The sequence below is a fragment of the Eumetopias jubatus genome, unplaced genomic scaffold (genome assembly GCF_037043125.1).
Source record: "Eumetopias jubatus isolate StellerSeaLion01/CBP00866 unplaced genomic scaffold, mEumJub1_p1.0 scaffold_8, whole genome shotgun sequence".
Classification (NCBI taxonomy): Eukaryota; Metazoa; Chordata; class Mammalia; order Carnivora; family Otariidae; genus Eumetopias; species Eumetopias jubatus.
The window spans coordinates 93065971-93084642 of NW_028274814.1; the positions used below are offsets into that span (position 1 = coordinate 93065971).

An 18672-nucleotide genomic window follows, 5' to 3' on the forward strand; every position below is an offset into this window, starting at 1 on the left:
CCAAAGCATTTTAAATTACCTGCATTTCTGAAAATGCAATTCTAACACATAAAAAAATAAATAAAGCTGTCCTTGGAGAAAGCGCATGAGATGTTTGAAATTAATAGAATAAACAATGATTCTGTGGATTCACCAGCTGTGTGAGTCCTGAAGCTGCCAACTGCATTTAGTACATGTATCATGCAAAGGATGGTAACACGCACTTGACCCCTCTTGACCAGTTAATCAGTATGCAAAATGACGGTTTCTCATAATAAGTTCAGCACCGGACCCCAACACATTTTCTTTTCAGCAATGAATGAAGTCGTTTAGAAAAGAAAAGAAACACAAACAAACAAAAAAACAAACCCCCCCAAGCCAGGTTTCTTCCTAATTTCAGCATGAACACAACCAGTATGTAAGGACGAAAAGCAAAGCCGACTCTACCTGTACATATATATCTATACATATTTCACTGAGTTCTTTGTTGCCTGACAATAAATTGTAAAGGCGGTCATATTTGAAAGTAAAAACCATTAAACTGTGTTTATAGGCTACTGCAACAGACTCGCAGAGTGAATAACAAGGAAATCACGGTACCTTTAGTAAGTCGTCTCAGAATTTGACAACGGCATTTAAAAGAGACAGCTATCATTCTTGCTCACTGCCTTCTGTGGCCAAGTGTACCCAGGGCTCTGCTCTAGTGCTTGCAGCAGCAGCATATGAATTCCTTGCGCACATACCAGGAGAAAGGTAGTCCCAGTGGGGAGTGACAAAGCTTAATTCCTCTTGGCTGATGCAGAGGTCCGCTACATGTCATCTGGCAAAGCTGTGTCATTCACTACTACTACCACCCTAGCCCGCCACAGCCTCCTCCCCCTGCACAATCACAATGGCTCAGAAAGTAAGGCTCTTTCAATAGCAACAAAAGCACCGAATTGTGGAAAGCAGGGACAACGCTGGGAGAGGAGCCATTCCATAAATCTAATACTAAGCACTGAGCAATGCATTCAGTTTTAGGCAAAGGGCTATGTATTCCAGCCGATTCAGCTACCCCCACTCCCTTCCGTCTCAGCGTCAAGTCAGTGTGCTTTATGGGTCTCATTTAACTAGAAACGTTAGTGAAATGCTTGCACTCTTACTTTACAAAGAAATGCATAGATCATATACTATGTTTTCTCAACAAGAATGGAAGGCAAAGGAGGGAGGCAGTTTATCTTTGGGATTCAGGACAAAATAGAAGGGCAACGGCCCTATAACAGAGTCAGAAAGACCTATTTGGCACTTTGCAAATCTCTGAGGGCCAAGGCAGTCTAGGTTTGGAGATGAAATGCAGGAAGGGCTAAGGGAAAGGGCTCGGGCAAGGCAGACCATCAGATAGATGGAGTCCCAGCCCCTTTAATTACCCTTTCCAAAAAACCCCCCAAAAACAACAACAAAAAACCTTGGCTGGAAAGCAACACAGTCAAGACTGTTTCTAAAGATACCAGGAATAAATGCAAACAAGGCCAAGTACTTCTATTTTTAAGGTACTTTATTATCCTATTTCCCAAACAACCCTCCCCCAAACCATTCTTCTCAATATGCAAATAAAACAGTCTTGTGACATTGCAGATATTTGTGAGTATCTGCTCCAGTGGAGTGAAGAGGAAATTAACAAACCCTTCACAATCCATTCACAAAATGACAAGAAGGCGGAGCACAGTTCTTCATTTGCTTACAGTAGCCTACTCACCATATAGTCAATACAAACTAACATTTGGTATGGAATTTCATCAAAATCCAAGAATCTCCCATAGGAGTTAATACAAACGTTCAGAACCCCTCCAAAAAAATCACAGTTGGCCAGGAACTTAAAAAAAAAATATATCAGCAATTAGTCAAAATGAAAAGACATATCACTGTCCAAACTATTTGATTAGTATTTCTAGGACTAAATGAATTATTCATACAGTCTTATTCTCTACTCTAAGGCTGTAAAAAAACATTTCAAGCTGGTGTCTAAAATAACTTCCAATAATCCACATTTAGTGATAGAGCTTTCTCTTCTTCATTCATAAATTCCATATTAAGTCAAACAATTTCAGTCTGCTGATATTGAAATGCATATGCTTTCTATTTGGGGTCTAATAGAAAAATAATTTGTATAAAAAGTAGTTGATTATTGTAAGCATCTATTTTAAAGGTTTTTGAAAAGAACACAATTCCCTTACCAAAGATGGTCTAGCTAAAGCAGTCAGCTACCACTAATCAATAGGAAAGTACATTAAATGGATTGTATTGCAGAATTGAATTTTTATAACTGTTCCAATTAGCATAAATCTGTTTTTGCATTTCAACCCATCTCATTTTCATCTTTATTAGGTCATCCCTAGTAATCTTTTAGCCTCCTTGATATTTTTTTGCTTTAATAGAAATGTACCTTAGTGCTAGATAATTGGGTTATTAGCTAAAGTGAGATAAATACTTATAGTTAGCTCTTTATAAGACCCTTCCCTAAATTTAACATCTTTCTTTAAACCTAGGTACTCACAATATGCAGTTGTCAAATAGCATTAGTAAAATCTTGCCTGTGGAATATCACCACTCCAGCCCATTTTATTAATGTCTATTCAAATAAAACTCAGAATCATACAGGAATCTCTTGCCCCCCTGCTATTATGCTTACTCAGATCTAATTTGCTTCTGATCAAATATTTCCTCTTTTACTAGAATGCCCCATTCTTTTTTCAATGCTTTGTCTTTTTGGTCCTAGGAAAGATCCTCAGAACTACTAAAATATCCTATTTTCCTGGCAGTAGAAAAAAAAAAAAAACACCCTGGAGCCCTTCAAAAGGTTCCTGAAGGCTCAAACTAGGGGAATTTTTTTTTTTCTCTTTGGAAATTATGGCTGCCAATCCATATATACCCTATTAGCCAGCTCAGGCTCAGCTCCAGGAATCTTACAGAAATAGAACCAACCTGGAGTGAACCCTTTCTAGGAAATGAAGGAATCTGAAATGTGTCCCCACCTCCTTCCATTTTTGGCCTCTCTGGTCCTTAGAGATTTCCCTAGGAGCCATTCCCAGCTCTGCCTTCTTATCCAAAGCCCTTCCTCCTCTCTTCACCTGATTCCAGTCTAGCCTACATCCTGGACTCTAATGCTGGCCAAATGGTTTCCAGCAGGCAAACTTTTCTATCTCACAATTTACTGGCTGGTAGGACAAAGGTCCCAAGAAGCCAAGGCAACTGGACCACAGTCTCCTAACATAAGCTACCATTGGGCCAAGTAACCTACATTTCTCAGCCACCAGTTTAATATAAGTATTTGTCTTTGGAAACCTATAGTCAACTGTGTCAATTGCAGTGGCTCAGTGGCGGGGATCTAGATAATACAAACTTAACAGCATGCTCTTTGAAGGTCACTAAGTGGGAACTGTAGAGACACAAAGCAGGCAAAATGGTATAAAATACATATCTGATTAAGCTCCAAAGTGATCTGGAAAATAGTTGATGAAGTTTACTCCTTTATTATTATTTTTTTAATCTCAATATATGAAAACATGTGCTTGCTGGATTCAGGGCTGATTATTCCCTTAAAATGGTAATTCTTATTTCAGGGTTTCTTTCTTTCTTTTTTTTTTTCTTAAGATTTTATTTATTTTTGACAGAGAGAGAGGGTGTACAAGCAGGGGAAGCAGCAGGCAGAGGGAGAGGGAGAAGCAGGCTTCCCGCTGAGCAGGAAGCCCAATGCAGGGCTCAATTCCAATATGCCGGGATCACGACCTGAGCCGAAGGCAGACACTTAAGCATCTGAGCCACCCAGGGGCCCCTTTATTTCAGGGTTTCTTTAAAATATTAGTTTACCAGGGCCCCTGGGTGGCTTAGTTGAGTGACTCCTGATTTGGGCTCAGGTCATGATCTCAGGGTTGTGAGATTGAGCTCCACATCAGGCTCTGTGCTCAATGGGGAATCTGCTTGAGATTCTCTCTCCCCCTCTCTCGGCCCTTCCCTGCTCCCCCAATAAATAAATAAATAAATAAATAAATAAATAAATAAATAAATGAAATACAAGTTTTCCTAAGTGTGTGTCTGTTTACAAAGCACTTTCATATACAATGTATCACTGGAGAGACTCTGTTATGGGGTTTTGTTCCTGGTAAGGAACCTGGTTCTCAGAGAGAGAATTTTTCATCAAAGTCACTCAGCCAATAAGTTGCAAAGAACAGGAAAGAATCCAAGGCTTCTCACCTGGGCTGAATATTCTCTCTACTCTTTACCTTTTTGCTATGTCCCTTTTCCACTGATAGAAGATGTAATCCAGATTAGAGGGGGGAAATCAAATTAACAAAGAACCTTTCTGTGCAGTTACATTTTACAATAGAGTCTAGATGGTCTAGCTAAAGTGAATCTAGAGTCTACCACTTCGAGCTCCCCTTCTCCCCTGCCCCTACCCATGCCCCTCTGAGGTGCAGCTAGCGTACCCAGAACCACGGTGACCGAAAGGACCCAGAAACTGGAGGTGGTTAAGACCACTTCTTCCAGGTTCCAGACCATTATGAACCAAGTGTTTACCACAGGAGTCTGGACAGCTTGTCCATTCTGACTGGGTGGTATCTTCGTCGTATTTGTTCTTAAATATTTTAGTATCACTGCCAATGATATATAGTATGGTACAAATTTCATCATAGGATGGAAAATGGAAGTGTGGACCAAAAAAAAAAAAAAAACCACCACCACCACCAACAAAAAACTCCAACAAAAGACAAAACAAAACAAAACAAAATACCTTTCAGACTGGCTTAGGATTCTATTATATGTATTATTTATTTTTAAGTAGGCTTCATGCCCAATGTGGGGTTTGAACTCATGACCCTGAGATCAAGAGTCGCACGCTCCACTGAAGGAGCCAGCCAGGTGCCCCTCCAATACATTTTCAAAACTATTCCGCAGCATCACCAACAGGTGGGAGCAACCCCCTCTGCCACACAGATTATCTTATTCTGCTAATTCTTCTTATCTCCTCGACTCTTCTCTATTGTACTCTTTCTTCTGTGTAAAATCTCCACCCCCCAAAATAAACACTGCTGTTTGCAGATTCTTCTGATTTGTAATATATCATAAGCCACAAGTTTTCTGCCATACACCTCTACCTGGGAAATTCATTTATTTAATTTATTTTTTAGATTTTTAAAATTTATTTGGGGGAGGGGAGAGAGCACGAGCAGTGGGAGGGGCAGAGGGAGAGAGACAAGCAAATTCCCTGCTGAGCCGGGAGTCTGACGCAGGGCTCGATCCTAGAACCCTGGGATCATGACCTGAGCCAAAGTCAGACACTTAACCGATGGAGACACCCAGGCGCCCTGGGAAATTCATTAAACACACACACACACACACACACACACACACACACACACACAATGGAGGTCAACTCCACAAATAAATACCCCACTATTTTATGTCATTAGAATAAATTTGATTAAAGTACTAACATAATGTGTACCTTCTTCTTCATGTCAACTGATTTTATAAATCTGTTACAAAATACACTTGATAGATCCCCCTTGTTTGAGTCTTTGGCTATTACCTTTCTTTTTCTTTGAATGCAGTTGATTCCAAATGTTTAGCAAGGTTAGGTCATTATGTAGATAGCATAGGATATCTTCAATTGGCTAGTATTGAATCAGTATACTGATTTTTCCCCCTCACACTTGGCAACTGTTAGGCATCTCCCAAGTCTTTAGGGTATTTTAGAACACGGTGTTCTTGGAGGTTTCAGAATGTGACGAGTACCTCCTTTCCAGCTACTTACAGACAATCTCGTTGATTCATCCCTTAGCTTATTACAATCAGTTGTGTTTAGTTTCCTTTTCAAAGATGTTGACAGTAACTATGATCCTCACACATGTTCTAATTCTTGTGACCACCATCTGCCACCGAATTCACGGCGTGTGTGGGCATGAGACCAAACTCTTGGATGGGGCTCCGCACCGAACTTGTCCATGCCGAGCTGCAGCTGAGGACTGCTGAGAAACAGGAAAAGCAAGACCTCGTTTGCAGATAGAGGTTCTAAGGGTGTGGAGATTTGGTGTAATTGCCCAAGATGGGATTTTTATTAGGCTTTTTTTACAAATATTTTATGAGAAAACATTTGTGTAGAAGTAATGATGCCCTTTAGGAAGTGTTATTAGGACATATTCTGGCAAATCTGGGGTGATTAGTGGCTCTGAGCCTCTGGTGTGCCATGCTGTCACAGGGCGGGTGTAATGCACACTCCATGTGGTATTTGCTTATCTAGTCACAGCTCTAACGCTCTTCATGGGACCAAGGCAAGAAGGTTGCCTCCACTTCCCAGGAGACAGCCGGGAAAGCTCCCATGAAGGTAAGAACCTTAGAAATTTGTCAGCTAAAAGCATCTGGCGGGAAATGTTAAAGAATGGGATGTGTAGAAAATGAGAAATGCAGTACACAAGGAAACCTGCCAGAAATCAGCCCCATAAAAGACCAGGTTAAACTGACTATTTACCGAGGCCCCATGGAGAGAGAAGATGGTGTAGTGGCCAAAAGCCCAGGCTTTAGAATCAGATCGACTGGCTTTGAATCCTGCTTTTCCCACTAAATGGCTGTGTGACCTTGAGCAAGTTAGTGAACCTCTCGTTCTTCATCTATAAACTGGTGAAAAATCATTTCTTGGCTTGTTTTAATAATTCACTGAATTATTTGTGTTAAGGGCTTAGAACAGAGAATAGTAAAAAAATTCATTAATCACTATGTACTTGGTAGGGAATACAATCATATCATCTGGCATTTGGTTACAGAGCCCAGACTCTCGAGGTAAGGCTAGGATTAACAACTAAAATGATCTGTTTTCCATGAAGTCTTCCATGATTGCAATGGCATGAAATAATCTCTCCCCTCAACTCTTAAAAGGTTTCCTGCCCTCATGTATCTTCCTCTCCTGTTCCTAAATGATGGCCTTGCCCCAAGTACGGTCAGAACACCTTACTCCCTTCTGCAGCATTGTATCTTCCAGGCTCCAGCAGTGACCTCTCTGCTTTGACTCCCGAATCTTGGTCTGTGACTCAATCCTACTCTCATTCCAAACCACATCCCCTGATCCTTGATTCCCAGATCTGTGTCACCACCCATGGCCATCTCAGATTAGCCAAGAACCCAATCTAGCCCCTCACTTTGTCCCCAACAGGATGCCTTTTCCTCCTCCATGAACTCACTGACATCAATACCCTCTTCTTCAGCAGTCCATTCCTTTCAGGTCTACCTTTAAAACCCCTCTCAACACTTTCCCATTCTAACCATCAGCATCTAGTTGAAGGCTGCGTAGTTGCTGTACACAGGAATTTTCTCTTACAAACATTTGTTGACTGTTCTGTTCTAGGCACTGGGACACTGGGCCCCACACTGGGTATGCCGGCCGACTCATCCCACAATTTGTGGCCAACACTTTTTAAAATTTTTACTGATATCTGAGTAGTCCTTTGGGGGCAGCATTACTCTTACTCTTCAAATTTTGCAGTACTAGTCAAATTTTGAGTTTTTTAGGGCAAAATTAAAAAGTACTTTATATAAATAATCTCATGCATTAGGACAACTAATAGCCCACGATATGTCAAATACTTGGCCTAATAATTTGCAGATCACCTGGAGGTAAGTATGTTATTTGAAGAATGAAGAAAAGTGGACTATGTCATACAAAAAAGCTTCTGCACAGCAAAGGAAACCATCAAGAAAATGAGAAGGCAACCTACTAAATGACAGAAAATATTTGCAAATCATATATCTGATAAGGTGATAATACCCAAAATATATAAAGAGCTCATATAACTCAACAGCAACAACAACAAAAAAATCTGACTAAAAATGGGTAGAGGATCTAAATAGACATTTGCAAAGAAGATATATAGATGTCCAACAAGTACATGACATCACCAATTATCAGGAAAATGACAATCAAATCTACAATGAGGTATCATCTCCCACCTGTTAGAACGGCTACTATAAAAAAAAAAGGCAAGAAATAACAAGTGTTGGTGAGGACATGGAGAAAAAGGGGACCTTTGCACACTGTTGGTGGGAAGGCAAACTGGTGCAGCCACTGTGGAAAACTGTATGGAAGTTCCTCAAAAAATTAAAAATATGATCCAGCAATTCCACTTCTGGGTATTTATCCAAAAAAACCAAAAAACCAAAAAACCAAAAACCAAAACCAAAAACCAAAAACAAACAAAACCCCCCAAAAAACAACCAAAACCACTAATTTGAAAATAAATTTGCACCTCCAGGTTCATGCAGCATTATTTACAATAGCCAAGAGAAGAAAACTACCTAAGTGTGTGTCAAGGGATATATGGATAAAGAAAATGTATATATAGAGAGAGTATTATATACATATAAGCGTATAATGGAACATTACTCAGCCATAAAGCAGACTGAAATCTTGCCATTTGTGGCAACCTGGATGGACCCTGAGGGTATTACGCTAAATGAAGTGTCAGACAGAGAAAGACATATACTGTATGATCTTACTTATATGTGGAATCTAAAAAACCAAACCCAAGCTCATAAATCTAGAAAACAGATCGGTGAATAGCAGAGGCAAGAGATGGGGAGTGAGGAAAATGGGTGAAGGGGGTCAACAGGTACCAACTTCCAGTTACAAATTAAATAAGTCCTGGGGATATAATGTACAGCATAGTGACTACTGCATATTTGAAAACTGCCAAGAGAGTAACTCTTTTTTATGTACAAACTTTTTTTTTCCCCCTAGGAGAGTAAATCTTAAAAATTCTCATCACACACACACAAATTCTGTTAACTATGTATGGTGACTGATGTTAATAAGTATTGGTATCAGTATGGTGATGATTTTGCAAAATATATACAAATAATGAATCATTATATTGTGTACAAGAAACTAATACAATGTTTTATGTCAATGACACCGCAATTTAAAAAAAGGGAAATCCGAAAGGAGAGGCTCCGTAGTTACTAAAAAGACTATAGGAGCAGGGACTAAAGCTGACTTAAGGGACTGTTAAATTTCCACACCTCCAGGATGTGTGCAGGGGCTTATGTGCTACTAAGAAGGCAAGAGACAAGACTAATTCAAAAGCCCCATCATAGGGATTGGTGGTGTGTGCATGGAAACGAGATTAGATCAAGAGCTGAAAGAGGATTTCCCAGAGAGGTCTGGATGAAGTGCTTATGCCAACCTCCACACCCAGCCTATTACAACCTACTGATTTATTTTTTTCCCAGATCACCAAACACTATCTAACACACTATTTTAATTATTTGTTTATTTTCTGCCTTCTGCCACCTGGAGCTTTTTTTTTTTTCTTTTTCTTTTTCCAAATTAGAGATTATTTTTTGGTCTGTGTTCATTGCCTAGGACTGCACCTAGCACATGGCCAATATTCAATAAAATTTTTGGCGAATAAATAAATTGGGCATGGGGATTCCATTCTAGTGGACTTCTTTCATAAGCGATACTATTTCTAAAGTTCTTCTACAAAAGATGACGTTAACTACTTCGGGGGGGGGGGGCGGCGGGTTGCGGAACCGCCACTTCAAGAGCAAATTCTTCCAAATAACAACATGTTTCTTGAAGACTACCTGTTTGTGGAAAGGGGGGGAAGAGAAAGATGTCATGTACCTTCCTTTCCAGAACACACCTCAGATTTACTCCTGGTGCTTCTGACAAGATGATTCATAAGGATCCTGTTGTTCTCCAAATATGAAGAAACACACAACACAGCTAGATTTTCACTGAAGTCAGAGGCAGCAAGAGCAACAAAGAAAAATCCAAAGTAAAAGATGCTAAAATTAAAAAGAATTCTCTTTGGCTTGACAGAGAAAAAGAAAGTAGCAAAAGCAACTCATCTTGGTAGCAGATTCTGGTCTAACACCCATAATTGCAGGCTGTCAAGGATATAATGTATCTCTAAAATAACAGATATGTCTGTTTTTAAAACTTTCTAGATCCAGTAGCACATAGCTAAATAACTTTGTAATTCCATCTTCAACAGGGCTTTGTACTATAACAATTAACCTCCAGACTAACCTTGTTGCTGTTTTAGCTGCTATTTTGACAGTTTTCATTTTGTTGATATAGGAGTTACACTTTCCATAGTAAGAACGGGAGCATTAAAAACAAACTACACCTCCAAGCCACCTCAGTTCTAAGACGATTTACTCATTCAAATAAAGTTGAACTGACATTATTTTAAGATATCCTATAGATACATAACAATCTAAAGAATTTGAATGCAATGAGGGAAAAGGGAGTCTTGATAGTATTATCATATCTGATACAATAAAAGGACAAACTCCTCTAAGCCATCTGTAATGCAACTGGAGGACCAATGCCACCATCTGCTATAATATTTTAATCAAATGACACTGAAATGATGGTGGAAAGTATGAAAAAAGAAAATTATACTCGGGAAATAGGTTGGCAGAACTGAAAGATGTCCTAAAGACACAGAAATCTCAGGTTAAGGTTTGGATGTGGTACAGATTGGCTGTTTGATCTTGGGTAAGAGTTTCTGAGCACCCCCTTTATGCTGGCCACCACCATGGGCCCTGCAAGTACAAAGGTAAAAAAGATCACACTCTTTTTGCTGAAAAAGTACACTAGTGGGGGAAATTTCAACGCAGAACACTATACACTCTACACGAGAATTCCAAACAACAAACTACAGAACCACTTTACATAAAATGACATATAATCTTATAAACTGCTTATGTCTGTGCAGCATCAAGGCTCACCTCCCCTTTGAGGAAGAACAATGCTTTAACTTTCTTCTGAGGACCCACTGTCAGTCCATGTGGTGTGGGTGGGGTGGGCAACCCCCCAACCACCCCTCCAGGGCATTACATCTGACCAAGTGAGCACATGATCCACTTAATCAAATGGATTGGTCCAGAAATAGGCAGTCATACAAGCCTGCCTGATAAGATGCAATCCTAGGATTTTTGTTAGAACTACCGCAAAGAAAATATGCTTCCAGCAAGAATTAGGTTAGAAGCCTGGAGAAGGCTTATCACCACTATGGGAGAAGTGACCCTTGACCCATGCCAAGACAGAGGAAAATAATCAAGTGATGGAAAGTGATAGATTCCTGAAGATGTTGTTGGAATATCTAGATCCATCCATTCCTGAAGCCAGAATAGACCAGACTTTTTGGTTATGTTTGTCAATATTGTCCTCCGTTTGCTAATCCAACTTGAGTTGGGTTTCTGTCACTTGGAATCAGAAGTATCTTGGTTACTACTCTTTCTCTTTTCTTTTGAAAGATTTATTTATTTTAGAGGGGGAAGGAGGGCAGAGGAACAGAATCTCAAGCAGACTCCCCACTGAGTGCAGAGCCTGACACAGGACTTGATCTCAGACTCTTGAGATCATGATCTGAGCCGAAACCAAGAGTCGGATGCTCAACTGTCTGTGCCACCCAGGCGCCCCGATTGACTATTACTAAGCTTCAGATTCTTTTTTTTTTAAGATTTTATTTATTTATTTGACAGAGAGAAACACAGCGAGAGAGGGAACACAAACAGGGGGAGTGGGAGAGGGAGAAACAGGCCTCCTGCGGGGCAGGGAGCCCGATGTGGGGCTCGATCCCAGGACCCGGGGATCATGACCCGAGCCGAAGGCAGACGCTTAACGACTGAGCCACCCAGGCATCCCTAAGCTTCAGATTCTTGATCTGTGAAATAAGGTTGTCTCTCTAAAATCCCCTACAGTCCCACCATTCTATTATAATACTGATATTATATCAGCATTATACAGCAAATGAGATAAAAAGAAGGCACTTTGTTGATTTTAAAGTGCTCTACAAGGACTATAGGAGAGTTTATGAAAATAATATTTAAATTCAAACAGATAATGTATGTGTGTGTATAATGTGCAAGTGTGTGTGTGTGTGTGTACTGAAAAAAAAGTTAGGCTTCAGAGTGCACACCATTTGTAATAATACAGTTATATAAGAAGTACAGACTCAGAAAACAAGGAAGAGAAAGGTCTTGCTCCTTCTGTGCTTCCTTCATAGGAAATCCACATTTTATCAAATCTCAAAGGTTCCTACTAACCATTACCTAAGCTGTATTCCTAAGCTCATTACCACACCCCAGAAGGGCTCTTTTCATTCAGTTTTTTAAAAAAATAGTACCCATTATTTTTCACTTTTTTCCCCATAAAAACATTAAGGGCTCCTTGGAGATATTTTGCAAACACTTTTGATCACTGATTCTGAGGGGGGGAAAAAACAATGTAAAGGTGTTTCTTTTATTTTCCTCTAAAAGAGGACCAACCTTCTAATAATGCTGAGAGGAGGAAAAGGCTCCAAAGATGGAAGGAGAGTAGAAATGAGGAATAAGAGAAAGCAAGTTGGTGTGGAGGGATATTCTACATTGGGTCTGTTTCTCTCCTCAGGCAACTTCTTCAGATCCAGGCAGGTGAGCCCCTGACATCCCGCAAGAGCCAAGGGGGTTTTGGATTCTGGCTGTGCAATGGGGCGGAGAGCTACTAGAGGGCAGCAAAGGCTCAGAGTGGGAGCGCGGGGTTCCGGTCGAATGCGGAAACAGACCGAGTGACTGTGAAAAGAAGTCCCGCTTCCCCTCGCAAGTCAGGGAGGATTAGCCTGCAGAGGGCCCCTCGGAGTTCTTATACAGCTCATGACCAGTCTGGGCCCACAGCAGTGCAAGGACTCACCTGAGTATCCGCGATAGGATCACAGGTAGAGAGGAACCAGGAAACCAGGAGCGGAGGGGAAAGCCAAGAGGGGAGCCAAGGTCAAGGAAAGGTGGGGAGGAGGAGGTTAGAGAGACCTGAGTTCTGACTAGAATTCAGAGAACCCATGAGGTCCGTGGGTTATGACGACCGTTGTCCTGTTTTCCATCATCATCGTCACTGCCAGCAGCAAGGGCGTGACTAACACTTACGTGGGGCTCTCCGGGTGCTGGGCATGGTCTCAGCATTGATTTTCTCAGTGAATCCTCACAAAAAGCCTATTCGGGAGAAACTACTATTAGCCCCATTTGGCAGTTGAGGGAGTTTCCTTCTCTTTGCCCACTGCACTTTGGAGCAACGATTGTAAATTTGCACAGTCAACTCTCCAGGGGACTGAAAGTTTCCGGAGGACACAGGCAAATCTTTGCATTTTGAGGGTCTCAGGGCCTACGACTTGGAGAACTGTAAGTTCTTAATGAGTTTCTTTTTCTTGAATGAAGGAAAGCATGGACGAAGGAAAGGACTAGGAGAACAAGGAAGTCCTGCTTCCAAGTGTACAGTCAGTATACATTGGGACGAAAAAGATTGGCGACTAGTCACACCAGAGCTGCACCTCTCAGACTTATGTGCCCAGAAGGCAGCCCTTAATGGAGGCACCTCAGCTCTAGGTGGTGGGGTCCTGCCACAGCTTTCACTTGCAGGAGGTCCTTACTACTTCTGGATTTTTCTTCCTTAGGACTTTTCTTGTAGAAGAGAAGCTGAATATACAGACATTTTAGGAAGCGTTATATTAACCACGGGCTGGCAGTAGGCCTGTGTCTGGTGGTGTCTGGCATGAGCATTCTGGAATAGGCTGGGGCTTTCCGGCATGAGGTCACCTGAGGGGTCCGGATGCTTCTGGGGGCGGTTGGCTAAGCGAGCTTTAGTAGGCAGTGTCAGGCCTAGGGCCTCTGTCTCCATTTCTGAATCCTCTCTGGGTTCCCAGAGGCTCCCCTAGATCTTCTGCTTCTCCCTGAGCATCCACCTTGGGTGTAGGATCCTAGTCTCTTGGGAGTTTTCTTAGCAAGTTTTAGAAACTCCCTGGCTTCAGAATATATAGCAGAAGTACCTCAAGGGCCAGCAGATTCCAAATACACTCAGACCATTTTGGTCACAGAGAGCTCTTAAAAAATATCCCGAGGGTCACTAGGAAGCCAGCTTCACATATGAGGCACAGGGGGGAGATTCTGTGGTGCTGCTCCCAAATCCTTGCTGCCCTGAGCCTTTTAAATATCTATTATCTATGGATTTTTAAGGCAATGTTATTCAATATAATATGGGCTATAAATGCAAGACCATCTATAATTTCCTGTTTTCTACGAACCACATTAAAAATGTAAAAAAAACCCAACCCAGATAAAATTAATGAGATATTCATTAATAATTTGTTTTATCTAATATATCTATATTATCATTTATTATGTGACCGACGTAAAAAATTATCAATGATCAGATTCCTCACCTACAAAATGTGAATTGTAATGCTTGCCCTGCCCACTTCACAGGCTTGTAAAATTGTTACATAATTATATAAAATTTACAAAGTATTTACAAAATTTATACATATTAATGTTTAAAACACACAGTTACACACACACACACACACACACACACACACAGAGCCATTCCCTTCCTCCCCAATATCCCCCCAACAAGGCTCAGATTTTATAATAAAATTAATCAACACCAGTTATAAGAAGCATTAACAATCTGAAACATTTACCTGTTACAGATCATTTTCTTCAGGTCAAGAGATTTCTCAATATAATTTTCAGCTGTAAACTGTGAATTACAAGTCAATGAGAAGTTTTCAGGCACAGAATTTAGTCTACATGAAAATACTAATTAAAGCAGGAGATGGAGGTAGCTAGCTTTATATACACGCCAAAAACTAAAGCAGTATACAGTCTTATAAAGGAATTCATTCGATGACACATAACGCCTTGTGAAAACCATGCTTTGGATAATGTTAGAGATATGAGAAGGAAGACATGGGCACCTGCCTTGAGGAGCTTAAGCTCTAGTTGACGATGTATCCAAATAAATGAATCATGAAATAGGTCTCAGCAGTATATGTGCTGTGGTCATTCAGAGTGAAAAAAAAATGTGATTGGGGGTTCAGGTCTTTTAGGCAGCCTTCATGGAAGAAGCAAGCCTTGGAAGAAAGAGCAAGACTTGGATTTGTGTTAAGGAAAAAACACATCATATTTTGTGTCAAAAATGCAAAGCAGTGGAGTCAAACTGTACACATTTAACTTATGTGATTTCAGCCCTTTGGGTCTCTCTCTCTTCCCTCCGCTCTCTCTTTACACACACACACACACACATCACATGTCATATTTTATATAATATCATATTCTCTGTATTTTCATATTCCACAAGAGTTCTCAGTTCTTGGTTGATTCTCATTAGAAGAGCATTTTACCATGTTGAAAATGATTCTATGTTTGCATATGACTCAGCACCCTATATTTTGGCTAGCTGTTTGTTCTATCTGCTCAACTCAAGAAATACAAGGATTGGTCAAGGATAATTCTGACTTTATGAGGTTTTGATTCACCTAACTTTAGAATTACCTTCCACATGCTCAACTCCAGCGCTACTAAATTCACAGACTTTCTAAATCAATTCTGATGATGTCATTTCTCATAGTAAGGACGTTCTTTAAGCACTGTGCCTTTAGTCACTTATATCCATGGTCCTCACTGAGGACAAGAGCACAAACTATTAGAAACATTACATTTGTGCAAATTCTATGATGTATGTTTGGGTCAATAAGGAAAACTATCAAATGGACACACCAGAATTTTCTTCTATAGTACCAGAAAAAAGTCAAAACATTTAATTAAAAATAAAACAGAGAAAAGCTTACTTTCAAGTTTTAAGGAATATGAAAAAGTGCATATATTTTTATTTATTTTATTTTTTTAAGGAGAGTGTGCAAGTGTGGTGGGGAGGGGCAGAGGGAGAGGGAGAGAGAGAGAATCTTAAGCAGGCTCCACACTCAGAGCAGAGTCTGACTCCATCGGACGATCCTGAGATCATGACCTGAAACCAAGAGTAAAGATGCCTAACCGACTGAGCAACCCAGGCGTCCCTAAAAAGTGCATATACTTTTTTTTCCCCTCCAAATTCCTGGTTTAATAAGGACTTGTTTATTTTGAGAAAAAAGGGTCCCAAACATCAGGCTGTTCACAAAAATAACCCACAGTATCAACTTTAGAAAACAAATCTTAAGACAATTACACTAATTATTTTTCTAGAGGGTGCATTTGACATGCCAACTCTCATTCACAAAAATACATTGTTACATTTGTGTTGAACAGCCCCTCATAGCACTTTTATGTGGGGTATAAAACACATACCTCTAACTCAAAGCTGCTCTCAGGTGCTACTCAACTAATACGATTGCCTCTGCAGTTAGGGAAGCAACTACTGAGCTCATGTATGAATGAATGGAAAGAACTGTCCTCCCTGCATAACAAGAGATTATTTTGGAGACAGTTGATAAAAACCACACATCCTTTTTATTGTTAAGTCATAAAGAGGTATCAAAATTACAAGCAAAAATTACAGAGTAAGACTTAACATAACTACTAGGAGCGTCAAAGGAAGTGAAAATGGGACTAGGCGCAGGGCACTATGAATTAATTAACATGGGAAGGACAAGGATGGGGAGAGCAGTGAGCATGTGCTGAACAAGGTACTAGGGGAGAGGATCTGGTGAAAATTTTGATCTTAGACAAAAACCTAGGTAAAGAAATAATGGGACAACATTTCTAAACCCCACTATGTGCTTAAGAGTCATCCTCGCCATTGGCGCTGTCTCTGTCATCCCCTCCTTCCTCAGCCTCTTCTTCATCATCCTTGATCAACTCCAGCTGGTCATCCCCCCGATCTTCATTATCATCATCATCCAGTAGGTCCCCCTCCTCAGCAGAGTCATCTGCACCCCCCTCAGACTCCGTCTTCACATTAGTCCATCTTTCTTCAGGGAGCTGCTGCTCTGCTCCTCTTCTGACTTATCATTCTTCATCTCTACTCCTTGTTTGCTCTGTTCTTTCTCAATTTTTTCCAGGCCTTCCAGTAGAGAATCCACTTTTTGTTTTATCTGGGTCAACTCCTTCTTAATGGTCTGAAGGTCATCGCCTTTTAACTTTCCAGACTTGGAAGCAGATCCTCACTGTCCACTCTTAGAATTGAAGCCACTTTTGCCCCTTCGTGAGGTGCTTCCTGATACACGCTGGTCTTGTGAAGGAACTACAGCCCGAGCAATAGGAGGAGGAGGAGGAACACGTGCTGGGTAACTATACATCCTGTCATAATAATCTCAGTGAAAGTCATAGTCCAAGTCAGAAGGGGAGCCGGACATCTCCACTGCAGATCGTTTCACACCTGCTCTTCCTCGGCTCCCTTTTGGCTCTGAGGCCAGATGAATACCTAAAACCTGGCCAGCAATCATTCTGCCATCCTCTCCTGCCACAGCAGCCAGGGCAGTTCTCTCATTAACATACTGAACGAAGGCAAAGCCCTTATGGACAGAGCAACCAACGATTTTGCCGTATTTTGAGAAGATCTCCTCCACACCAGCTTTCTTGACCACGAGAGTATTGAGATTCCCCATGAATACACGGGAGTTCATGGGGCGAGGATCTGTCTTGTTGGTAACATTGCTGGTCATTTTCTATGATGATAAGGTTCCTCACAAAGCCGAAAAATGTAGCTGAAGATCAAAAAAAATCTCATAGGAGGGGAAAGAGAAGAGATTCGGTTCTGAATCTCCTACTCCTGAGGTCTACGTGGAGAAGCCAACTGCTGCTCAAAGTCAACAATGCGGCCAAACTGCTCCGTCTTCGTCTCTTCACAAAATGAGTGCATATACTTTTTAAAAGGTAGTTAGCTCCATCAACTTTTATCTTTCCCATTGTATAGATCTTTTAAATGTTTTTAAGTGGTTGGCTAGAATATCAAGCCTGGAATTCTACAATGCTCCCAGAATGCCCTTGGTCCACTCATTCTTCCATATTTTGGTTGTGAGTCCCAGTGGTCAATAAAAAGTTCTTTTACAGGCATTTTTTATTCCAAAGCTACCTTTCATTTGGCTCCATATCTAATGTTTTATTTTCAGGACTGACATTAAAACTAGTCCCCAGGAAGGGAGGTCTTCCACAAATCTTCTCTGCACTTGGGAGGGAGACACAGGAGCTTAATTGATCAAAAGGGAGTCACGGAAGGATGAAATATTTTGCAGAGGCACATGCTAATGGAAGTGCACCGACTGCTAGGACCCACTGCTTACAGGAAGCATCATACACTGGTGAGCTGATGGAAATGCGAAGCTGTAAAGTAATAGCCAAATCTACTTTTTCTTCCCCCCCCAAATGAGGGGCATCTTCGAAACAGGAAATTAGAGTACCATTTGATATAATTCATGGCATAAGACAGCTTTGGGGTAAATCCACACCCTGTCCTTTTCCTCTCTCTCTCCCTCTCTCCGTTCTTCATTATCAATCTCTCAGCAGGGTTTAGATTTCAGCACTGGCACCAGCAGACAGAATTGGAAACAAGTGCATTCTGCAAATCACTGATTGCTCCCACATTGTAATTCCATCCTCGTTCATCAGACACAGATTCCCTGTTGCTGCTACACTTAAAGTCAATTCTCTGTCATTACAACTGTAATTTTTCACTTATTTCAGGAGTTTATTTTGTGCAAAACTTTGGGAAGCCTCCCTCCCTCATTGGAGGTGGCTCAGATGGAACAGGAATTTGCATGGAGAACCAAGCGGTCACTTTCTTTATCAGCACTGTCACCTTATTCTAATGCCAACCCTTAGACTGCTGTGATGACGTTGGGGCCAAACTTGTTAAGGGACAAGGCCATCTATCACCATTATTTGGAAATCCCATCTAGCAAAGGATTTATG

At 40.9% G+C, this 18672-nt stretch overlaps 1 protein-coding gene and 1 pseudogene across 5 annotated transcripts in view; both read right to left on the minus strand.

Moving 5' to 3' along the window:
- GRIP1 (glutamate receptor interacting protein 1) overlaps nucleotides 1-18672 on the minus strand; it is a 393897-nt gene that overhangs the window by 260180 nt on the left and 115045 nt on the right. Inside the window, exon 1 of one of the 5 annotated variants that reach the window (XM_088025630.1) lies at nucleotides 580-649. The exons of the other annotated variants lie outside the window; for them this stretch is intronic. Coding sequence (XP_087881756.1) covers nucleotides 580-634 — 55 coding nt within the window. The 5' untranslated portion in view covers nucleotides 635-649. Of the gene's footprint in view, nucleotides 1-579; nucleotides 650-18672 lie in introns of those variants that run through there. 5 annotated transcript variants of the gene reach the window in all.
- On the minus strand, nucleotides 16517-17456 carry LOC114215085 (heterogeneous nuclear ribonucleoproteins C1/C2 pseudogene; annotated as a pseudogene).